General features: G+C 31.6%; 1 protein-coding gene across 1 annotated transcript; it reads right to left on the minus strand.

Annotated features, from left to right (window-relative positions):
• Positions 1-2,022: 2,022 nt before the first annotated feature.
• LOC145840952 (transient receptor potential cation channel subfamily V member 5-like) lies at positions 2,023-4,470 on the minus strand. The gene has a single exon (XM_082948312.1). It carries the CDS (start codon positions 4,468-4,470, stop codon positions 2,023-2,025), a length of 2,448 nt encoding a protein of 815 aa, XP_082804438.1.
• Positions 4,471-11,783: the final 7,313 nt, after the last annotated feature.

Raw genomic sequence — 11,783 nt, forward strand, 5'->3', positions numbered from 1 at the left:
GAAGAAATGCTTTTTAAATCATTATTGCCTTAGTTTACCAAAACCTTAAGCTCTTTTGTTTTGAAAGCATTACACAAGTAGTTTAAAAGAAATATAAAAAAAAAAGTTACATAAAAACTCCTTTTAAGTTTTAAGTAATTTAAATGCCCAATCCGTTTTAACATTCCTATATAAATTTGTAAAATCTAGTTGATCTTAAAAGGAAGGCATACAGTTTAATTATTTAGACAACCTTATTTTACCTTTTAAAAGCCTAATCCCATATATTCATAATGATTTGGTACCAGGAAACTTAAACTATAAAAGTTAAAGTGATTTTACTCTAATAAGTTATTGTGTTTATAATACTTTTTGTGAACTTAAAATTTGCTTGTAATCCACATCGGTTAGATTTTTGTATTTCACAAAAACAGTTTACTATCAACCTCCATACTTAATTTGTACTTCAAGTTTAACTGCGTTCAAACTAAGTTGTTTTATTAAATGATAGTTGTGTAATTTTATAAAAAAAAGATTAAAGTTTTTTTAAAAAAGTTAATTAAGTTCAATGTCACTAACTGGCAAATTCAAAATTCAAAGAGTAAGAACTAGTAACAAAAGTATTTCAAGTGTGCTACACTCTTTGGCACAGTTAGTCTTGTAGAAAATTAAATGCCTTAAATAATTAAATCGTTAAGTTCAGATGTAATCAATGTTGCTATGTTTCAAAGCTTTTATCTAGAGGTCAGTTATAAAAAAATCTAAAATTTGAAATTGTATACAGTATGAGGTTAAGTTTGTAATCGTAATGAAACGCTAAATAGAGTTTTAATAAACTTTTTTTTATGAACAAAACTTAGCTTTAGTTTTGTAGTAATCATAAAGCTATATTTTTTTATTTTGTTACTAAAAATTATAAATCAAAATATAACAAGTTTTTTTTTGAAAATTAATTTTACAATGTTTTATTCTCACAAGAAACGTAAAACCGAAGAATTCATCAATTTTTGAGAAAAAAATAGTTTCATTGTTATTTGTACCTGCAAAATTATTTTAATACTAAAAATCTAAAAACATATTTGCATTAAAAACTAATCAGCTAATTTCAAAACATTTATTTGTTAAATTTATCTAAATAAGTTTAAATTAGATTTAATGTTAAGACTAATGTACAACTTAACTAGTTAATTAATTTAAACAAGATAATTTTGTTAAAAAAAAAACTTTTAAATTTCATTCTACTGAATAAAAAGTAGTTTATAGTTTCTACCTAGAACATTAAAAACTTGAAGTATTTTAACTTATTCATTAAACTGTAACTGTGTTTATCTAAAAACTTGAAGTAAACGAAAACAACTGAAAACTATTAAAGTGCAAAGCCATATTGCCGAGTTTTTATATGAGTAAACAACTGAATAAAATTCCAAGTTAAACAAAAACAAACCTTATTAAATATAAGCAAAAAGTTAGTAACTTTTTGGTTATTTGAAATTAAAATATTTCGGTTTGTCAGCTAATTTTAAGCTTAATACATAGTTAGTGTCTAAAAATTGTTAAATATTCAAAATAATCGCCTGATTTTATTTGTGTTAAAATCTTCATTAAAAGTTTAAAATACTTCAAAGTACACAAAACCTGCATGATTAATAACTAAACACATGTGAAAAACTTCAAGCATAAATCAAGAGGTAATACATCTATGCATATTTGACCTAAATAAATTGCAAATGCAATAAACATCTAATTGTTCCGAGTTAATAACCTTTTAAAGTAATCCCAATCAAAATGATAAGTTATTTTTTTCTAATAGTGCTAAGTTTCAAAAAAAATAGCCGTAAAACACTTCAGTGATAAAAGCTCAAAAAATCTCAAAAAAATCAAATAAAAATGCAATATATATAAACAATCACAGTTATGACATTCAAAATAAAAGATCACAGTAAACTCTTTGGCGTTTGACCACAGTGAAACTTCCTCTAATCAAAAATAATATTTGCATTATAAAAAATCAACTAGTAACATGATTAAACTAATAATAAAAAGTTAAGAAAAACTCGAGTTTGAAGACTTGCTGAACTTGCGCCTGAAAATGTTTTCCGCCTGGCCTCCCACCACCGAGTCCTCCTGCGGGTCGACGGCGTCCGTCATCATCTCCTCGGCCTCCTGCTTGATCAGCACCATGGAGCTGAACTTGTCGACGAACACCTTCTTCGCCTGCTTCCTCTCGTTGCGCTTGAGGAAGGCGGCCTTGCGCTTCGCCTTCTTCCACTCCTTCTGCACTCCGCGCCTGCGCTGGCTCTCCGAGAACTCCAGCACCCGCACGACCATCATGGCGCGGCTGTCCTCCTCCTTCGACTCATCCTCCTCCTTTCCGGCCTCCCCCTCGAAGGTCGTCCTGCTCGCGTTGATGCTGATGCCGTACTCCTGCTGGAAGGCGACCTTCTCCGCCGCCGAGTGGCTCCTTTCCATCACCACGATCATGCTCGCCCACTCCCGCCGCCACACCTTGCGCGCCAGCTTCTCGATCTTGTCGAACGTCTGTGTCATCATGGCGATGAGCATGTTGAGCAGCAGCACGTGCACGAACAGCATGAAGGTGATGAAGAGGAAGATGGCCAGCTCCGGGTAGCGCGCGTTCAGGTAGCTCTCGTAGGAGAACTCGCCGAACGACTGCTGGAAGAGCGTCATCAGCACGTCGTCGAAGTCGGTGAAGTTCGGGTCGCCGCGCCCGCGGAAGTTGACGAAGAAGGCGAGGGAGAAGGTGAGCATGATGATGAGGTAGATGACGACGAAGCGCGCCAGGTCCAGCCGGAACATGCGGTAGATGGCGGTGATGAAGGGCCCGGTGACGGAGAAGTTCCTGAGGAAGAAGAGGCAGTAGGACCATATGAGCGGGGTTGCGATGGTCACCAGCCAGTCCTCGACCAGCGTCAGCCCGGTGAACCTGAAAATGATTGCGATCAACGTCAGGCAGCAGCCCACGATGTACGTCACCCTGGACGGGATGCTTTTGACGTTCTGGTAGAAGCCGAAAGCGCCCTCTAAAAAAACTTCCCTGACGGTGAAGAAAATCAGAGCGCACGCGGCGATCAAAGTGAGGATCTCGAAAGCGAACCGGGTCCTGTGGATCGCGTAAGCGCCGTTCAACAAGTCTTGCGGGTCGTCGGGCCTCAAGTACACGGCCACCGAAAGAAACACGAGATGCAGCACGTAGAAGAAGAGCAGGCGGAAGAACTTCTTCTGCGCGTAGTTCTCCCACTTCTTCTCCAGCAGGTTGTGCACCACCGGGTCGCTCAGCATGTCCAGGTGGCTTTCCTTCTTGCCGCGGATGATGTACATCAGCGCCGACCGCCAGTCCGTCTCGCCCCTCGCGTCTATCGTGTCGAAGCACTTGAGGGGGTAGGCGCTGCAGCTGACCCTGTTGTACGACCAGTAGGTCCTGGCGGAGAAGTTGAGGATCTTGCTGAACATCTCCTTCTTGCCCAGCTTGGCCGCCAGCGACAGCGGCGTCAGGCCGTCGTTGTTCTCCAACGTGGCGTCGGCCCTGACCTTCTGATGCTTGACGGCGTAGTAGAACATGTCCGGCTGGTCGTGGATGACGGTAAGGTGGAGCAGGTTGTTGCCGTACCTGTCTCTCCGCGCGGGGTCGCACCCTGCGTCGATCAGCAGGTCGTAGATGGCGTGGTTGCCCAGCGACGCGGCGAAGGACAGGGCGTACTCGCCGTAGTAGGCGTAGCCCTGGAACTGCTTCTTGCTCAGGATCACGTCGCCCCTCTTCACGTCCACCGGCAGGAAGAACTTTCCCCTGGCGCGCGCGTGCAAGTCTATCCGCCGGGTGGCGATGATGAGCTCGATGGCGGCCACGTTGTTCTGTATGACGGCGAAGTGGAGGCACGACTCGCCGTAGTACTCCGTGCCCTCGTAGTAGTCGTACGCCAGCTCGGGGCACAGCTCGAGCAAGATGCCCGCGATCGCCACGTGCTTGTCCGAGTTGATGAGAAAAAGGAGGTGGACGGGGGTTTCCCCCACCGCGCCCCTCTTGTCCAATCTCCACTTGATGCGGTGGTCGTGGTACGGGAACACCACCGAGTCGACGGTCGCCATGGAGAAGGTGTCGGCTTTCTCGGGGTCGTGGCCCCCGAACGCGACCTCTTCCTCGACGTAGTCCCTTTCCAGCTTGCGGTACTTGAAAGCGAGCCGGTTGTGCCACTCCTGGTACTTTTTCTGGGTTAGCACCTCCGACTCGTCCACCAGGTAGTTCGGCTTCAGGTACTCCTCAAAGTACTTTCTGATTCTCTTCTTCTTCAGCTCCACGGGCTCGTCCTTCAGCCCTGCCCCGTCGTACAGGTCGATCAGGCGCCCGCCCCCCGACAGGTTGACGATCTTGTAGACGTCGTTCTGCCTGGCCAGCTGGTTCTGCAGCTTCCACGCCGAGTCGGAGTCGATCACTCCTTTCGGGTTGCGGTAGAAGAACTTGTTCCAACGCTTCATAATGGCATGTTTAGTTATAAAATCTGTACAAGATGGGTGTATGGTTTGCTAAAATTTAAAATATCGCAACACAAGTTATTTTTCTGTTTGATAGTAAAAAGATAACAATTTATATTCCAGATCAGTGTTTTGAATTCAATAAAAGCAATACTGAGATTGGAATTAAGACATTTTACATTAAACAAAAAAATTGTTACTTATGTCATTTTGAATTTTACTTTGATGAGACAATGTAAATGGAATATGGTTTTGATATTATGTTTTTTTCAAATAGGGCAGATAATAGCCTCAAGTTATACCATATACAAACAGAAGATCACATACTTTAAAGTTGAATTGAGAAAAAATGATTACTTAAAGAAGTTTTTTGATGGTGTAACTAAGAGATCTCTTGATAATAAAAGCTAAATTCTGAAAAACAAAATAGTTTAGACTTGAAAAACGTCCTAAAATTACATTTCATAGGCAAACCAAGTAAATAAGATGAAAAAAAAATAGAATACTAGTAATTAATTAATTAGAAACTATATTCACTAAAACCAAAGTGAGTAATTATTTTAGTAACAAATGAAAAAAAAAGTACTTATCTTTTACGATTTGGCCTCAATCAAGGACCGGATTTGCTAAAACTTAAAAACATCAACAAACAGTTTTAGCAAATCCGGTCCTTGATTGAGGCCAAATCGTAAAAGATATTAACATTATTTATAAAACAAACATTTAAGAATTTAAATAACATGCAAACGAAGGAAAAAAAATATTTATTTTGGTTCTAAGGCCATAATAATAAAAAAATAAAAATAAAACTTTTATTTTTGGAGGGACCCCATGAAATGATTCAAACCCCAAACCAATTTTTTTTTTAATTTAAGACAAAGGTGCGTTCTCTAAAATAAAATAAAAATTTAGATAGCTATTAAGATAAGGAAAATAATTGACATTAAAGTTTATGTTTTTTAAAAAATTACTATATTAATAACTTTATGCTCGTTTTTCATATATAGTAACAATCAAAAATACATAAGTAAATAAAAAACAGTATTACCACTAGTTTTTCAAAATTTTGTTCCAGGTTTCTAAAGTAAATGGTTTTCCATTCCTTTTTAGTAGTAAGTTTAAGTAAGAATGAAAAACTATTTAAATAGTTTAATATTACTAAAAATTGCAGCAAGGCTAGTTTAAGTAGGTGGTGTAATAATTTTAAATCTAAATTTTTACATTGTTTGTAAAAGTCATTTGTTATCTAATCTTTATTTTACTTTTTTAATTAAAAAATGGTTCAAAATTTAGGGATACTTATAGTTTTTGCTTAAAATTCCAGGTTTTATGTTTTTAAAAATTTTCCCTATATAAATTGTCACCCTGAAAAACAAACAGAAAAGCTGTTTTTTGTGAAAGATGAACAAATAAACAATTAATGCTCAAGTTATAAAGTATAATGAATGTTAATGCAAATATATAAAACTGGTATTTTTTATAACCAGTGTATAAAACAGAAGAACCCAACTATGTCTTGCTCAAATCAAAAAAACTCACATGCTTTTAACAGTCTGGTCTAGAAAATTTTTGGTTTTAATCAAAAAAATAAGTTAACATGTTTTCATATTGATTTAATAAAATATACTTATTCTCAATAATTTTTATCAAGTTTTATTTTGACAAGTTTGCATAAAATCGTTGTACTTTATAGTTATTTTTCTTTATATTGTATATAAACCATGCCTGCATTTTTGTGGTATTTTTTGTTTATATTCTTAAATTCAGTATTTAAAAAATTAGTAAGAAAGTGTGTTTAAAAGTATTACGTTGTTAGTGCATGGGTTAAAGTTAAAACTTAATTTCTAATAACTTTTATTAATAGACATATGTTACATTATATTTAAATCAATAAAAAAAGTTTAATGTTGTATGTGGGTTGCTTAATGGTTAGACAAAATAAACATAAGTATGTTTTAAATTCTAATTTTAAGTTTATTTATCTAAATTAAGTACTATTTATAAAAGTTAAAGTTTATACTTGTAGTGCAAAAAATGTGTTTTTAATTAAAACAAAAAAAACTGTATTGTATTATTTTTCAACCTTACAACTTAATAAAAGTAAAATAAAATAAAAAAGGTAACAACAAAACAGTAAAAAACTAAGCTTAGAGTAGTTTTCTTTACATTTGTTATGATAAACAAATAGTTTTTTTTCTAATTGAGCAATATCAGATAATAAAATTAGTTACAAGATAATTGTTGTCAACATGATTATAGCATCAAGTAGTAACGAGGATAGAAATTGAATAATCCATTTTAGTCAATCTAAAAAGTTTCAAAGCATGTGTGAGCAAAACTTTAAAAAAATAAGAAAAAAGCAAAGTGTTTTATATCTTAATAGTTTTTTAGATCTATTGTTAGATCGCTAACATTTTTTTTATATAACAAGATGTTAATTTTGAATATATGTTTTAAACATTTTCCCTATTTTACTACCTTGCTATTCAATTATATATACATATCAGGGGCGTCGCGTGGGGTGTTGCACTGCCGCAACTGCACCACCTTGAAATTTTCTAAGAAAAAAAATAAGTATCTATAACGTTTTCGTTATTTTTTTGAACGAAATCTCTTTTAAAACTTCAATTTTGAAAAAGACCATTTTGCCCACTTCACTGCCGCAAACTCTTAGCTGACTGCCGCAAATGAACTCAAAAAAGCAAAATTTCTTCAAGAATTACCGCAAAATCAATATCTTGCGGTAAGTAAGCTAAGTTGAAAATTCCCTAAAACAGGACTTGCTTAAGTATCATCTACAAGCTATTGTAAACATAAAATAAAAACTAAGCAAGCTACTGCAAAGGATTAAACTTCAGTTTATGTACCCACATGATTTTTGAAATTTAACAGATCACTTCTATTAAAAGATTTGTCATAAATTGCATATTTAAAAAAAAAAAGATAAAAACCCTAAATCACCAAAGTCTTAAAAATTTGATTTTTTATTTTAATCTGCATACATAAACTTAACTATAACTGATTATTGTTATCATAAAGTTAATAAAATATATAATAAAATTCAAGTTCTGAAAAGAAGAATAAAGAAGTTTATTATAAACTTCTAGCTCACTCTTACAGAAAAATATTTTAGATTTATATTAAATAAAAAATAGTATTATTGAAACAATCACATATTTAAATAAAGTAAATAGCCTTAATTTAGAAACTTTGATTACTTATAGTGGCTTAACATTTTAGGAAAATTTAGTCTACCTCTACTTTATATAACTTTTGGTTTAATTTTTTCATAAACAAAGCAAAAATTTTAGATAAAATTGTTGAAACATGGTTGCCTTGCCTCATAATCAGGATAACTTAGAAATGTTAAAAACTCAAGATGACCCAAGATAAATTAAAACAGACCAAATTAGAAAAATATTCAGGCTGACTAAAGCAGTTTTAATTTTTACTCTGAAAATAACAAGGTTATTTAAAATTAAAAAATAAGTGTTTTACCCCTATGGCCACATGAAAACTAACTAACCAAACTTTTACTTCTATAATGGTTACATATTTATAAATTATCTTTAAAATTCTTGAAAAGTTCAACAGCTTCACAACTAAACTTTAAAAAGTTGAGCTCCTGAGAAAAATACTGTCATCAAAATGAAAAACAAATAAATATTAAATAAAGAAAAGATACCCTTAAAAAACTATTGAATTTTAAACCTCTAACAAAAAACATTAAAATTAGAAAAAAAGTTAATAAAAATGTTAATGTTTGTAAAAAAAAAAGTGCAAATTAGTGAGGAGTAAGGGGGGAGGGTGTATAGGCACTTTTTTACATGTTTTTCTTATTTTAACTTTTTCAGAAAGCTAATAGTTACTCTTTAATAAACTTGAAATTTCCAATCAAACTTTTAGTTACAACCAGTCAAAGCCAGAGAGTACAATGATTTATTATACAAGGAGCAAACCAAAACAGCAAAAAATACAATTTTACTGAAAACCTATATTCTCCATCATTTTTAAAACAATTTTTAATTAAACTTTTTCATCCTACTTTTAATAAAATTTTATACTTTTGTTGAAGAGAAGTTTTCAATTTTTAAGTATCAATATATATTTTTATATATACAAAAAAAAAACTTTTGTTATATTTTTTTTTTTTCTTGGTGTTTTAAATATCTAATTTAGCAATTTTTTTTTTGTTTTATAAAAGAAACATCTAAAGATTTTGAGGCCAACTTATAAAAAAAAGATATGATTTTAGTGATTTGATTTATTTGTTGTTTGAGTTTATATTATAAAAATAAGGATTCATTTGTACCTCTGACTGTGAATTACCATATCTCAAAAATCTTAAAAATTTTTATATTCATAAAAGATGACTTGTAGTTAAATTAAAACTGTATAAAGTAATTTCAGTAAAATAATTCTAAAGTAGATGTTAAGGGCATAAAGGGGGGGGGGGGGGGTAAAACATTTTTTTAAACACTGTTTTAGTTTGTGCCTCCCATTATGAACCTTTTGTTGCCTTTGACCGGCTATATCTTAAAACCTATACTGAATTTTTAAAATCTGTAAAAAGCATCTTGTAGCTTAGTAAAAACTACATAAAATAAGATCAAATTGTTTCATCCCCCTATGCCCTTAAAAGCAAAGCTTATCTTCAGGTGTAGCAAAAGTTCAGTTGTTTTTAAACTTGACAGTAAAAACATATTTTCATTAAAATAATTGATATATTTTTAAATTCTGCACCACCTAAAAAAAATACCACGCGACGCCACTGATACATATTATTAAGTTTTTTGATATACAGTATTAGTAACTTTAGTTAACTTTACTTACAAAAACTTAATTACAAGCATAAAGTTAAAACGCATCTAAAAACCTGCAATGAATAAGTATATATTTATTTTATGGAAAACAAGCATATGTCGTACCGGAATGCTGTAGTTAAAATTTTACTGTATTTTATTTATGCTAATAAATAGAAAACCTTTATTATAAAAGTTTAGGTTAGACCATAAAAAAATTATCTATACTGTTTGTTAAAATTTTTTATGTGTTATTTTATTTAATATTGTAGTTTAAATACTAACTTGCATTATTAAATTTATATCTAAGTCCTGGGAAATGACATTAACTGTGTCCAAGTGGTGTACAACTCGATGACTGAAAGGCATGTTCGTTCACCAGGGCCTAGAAGTAAATGTTTTGCACGCTTTTTTTTTGTCGCTTAATAAACAATGCATACTTCGTGTATAATATAAAGTAAACTAAAAAAACTTTGTTATACCTATATAAATTAAAAAAACTAAGTTTAATACAGTTTATGTTGGAAAGCTTATAATAAGTTAAACTTTGAAAACATTTTTAGTTGTTGTATGAAAAACTTATAAATAAGTTAGAAAATAAACAACTCTTTCTTTGATATTATTTTATGTAAATGCGCAAAAATTAGATTAATAGTAACCAAATATGAACTCATACTTAAAAGTTTTATAGTTTTTATGATAGTACTAAAAACCTATAAAAAATATTTTAACTTATTAAACTAGTTTAATTAAATCAAAATATATTAAGTTACTTGTTTGAAACTTATTTTCATATTTAGTTATTAGAAGCAAAATAAAGTGTTTACACTTTAATTTACGCAGTAATTGTCTTTAAATAATGTTGATATGGCTTAGTAGTAAAAATTAGCGATATACCGATCTTAAGTATTCGAACCCGTTTTCCATTTTAACAAGACGGTTGTTTCTTTGTCCATTTTCAAAATAAACTATTCCGACAATACAAATGGGTCAAACACTTTGTTCCATTTTTTTTACTAAATAAGTAATGACATAAAAATAAATATTATTTTAAAGTTTTATTCTATTTACATTAAAAGCAATATTACTATACTACGTGATTTGTAACTGTGAAGTATCTAAGTTTAACTGTCTTTGAATTTCAGTAACTGACTTAGTCTACAAATATAAAACTATACTATAATCCTACTATTATAAACTTTCAGTTTGTGGAAATTAACTTGTTTATAGCAAAACACTACAAGAACAATCTTGCAACCGAAAAGTACAAATTTCGGTATCATTCTTTAACTGATTTGAAAGTTGCTTGCAGTTTTTTGTTTGTTGTTATTTTTTCAAAATGCAGAAGTCTGCCAACTGTGTTCGCACAGTCGGTTAAATTTGCAAGTATTGAGTTTGCACTGCTAGCTTGGATTTTAAATAACAAAATTTGCTTAATATGTAACTCTTTACAATTTTAAGTAAAGTAAATTTTAGATTAATATAAGTTTCAAAACATTATATTATTAGAGTAACTTTTTTTCTAATATATTTAAACTAAACATATAGAAGTATTAGAAAATTAGTAAAAACAAAATGTTAAACTTTTAAATGTACTAAATGTTCTAATCAAAGAAATAATTTTCAAGTTCATGATTTTTTTTTCTCTGTAAATTCAGTCCAATAAATAACCGTAATAAACACTATTACTTGAAATATAAAGTAAGTTATAAGATTATTTTTGAATCTTTATTAAAAGTTGTATCCGTTGAAAATTTGTAAATGAAATTGTAGTTAATGTTCAGACTATGTTTTTTAATAACTTACAGTAACTTCAACATATGTAACTTTATTGTAATACATAAGTTCAAACTTTATCAAAAACATGTTCATAGTATAACAAATCAATGAAACTTTAGTAAAAAACTGAATATATTTTATCATCTTTTATAGATTTTAACCTTTATTGATTGCTTAGAAGAATTGTGTACCTAAAAAGTTAAATCTTTACTTAAAATCAAATAAATTTTATGTTTATAATTACTTTAACGTCAATTGTTTCATAAAAAAAGACCTAATACATATCTGTAGCTAATGTGTTTTTTTAATTTTTTAAGTAAATTTAAAATTTAAATTTACACGTTTTTAAGTAAAGGTAATTTTTATCTTATTTTCGCCATTATACTTCTAAACCAGGGTTTCCCAAAGTGGGCGATATCGCCCCCCTGGGGGCGATTTTAGTATTTTGGGGGGCGATAATTAGTAAGGGGGCGAAAGGGTGGGCGATAACTAGTAAGGGGGCGAAAAGGGGGCGATTTTAAAATTTTGGGTTGTCATAAGATTTTTACTTTTTTGCATGCTATTTTACTATTTTTAGCTTGCTATTTATTATTTGACCCTGAGGTAAAACTTAAACAAAAAAGTTTATTTTATATATGAAAAAAAAAGAAAAAAAATCTAGTGCTTATGACTCCTACTTTCAAGTAAATACTATATTTTCATTTATATATTTCCATATTTAACAATTACATATAT

Source organism: Thalia democratica, chromosome 1, assembly GCF_965202585.1.
Source record: "Thalia democratica chromosome 1, ktThaDemo2.hap1.1, whole genome shotgun sequence".
In the NCBI taxonomy this organism is placed as follows: domain Eukaryota; kingdom Metazoa; phylum Chordata; class Thaliacea; order Salpida; family Salpidae; genus Thalia; species Thalia democratica.

What these genes read in the sequence shown, in the direction of transcription:
- LOC145840952 (XM_082948312.1), bottom strand. Translation starts at nt 4,470, where the DNA reads ATGAAGCGTTGGAACAAGTTCTTCTACCGCAACCCGAAAGGAGTGATC.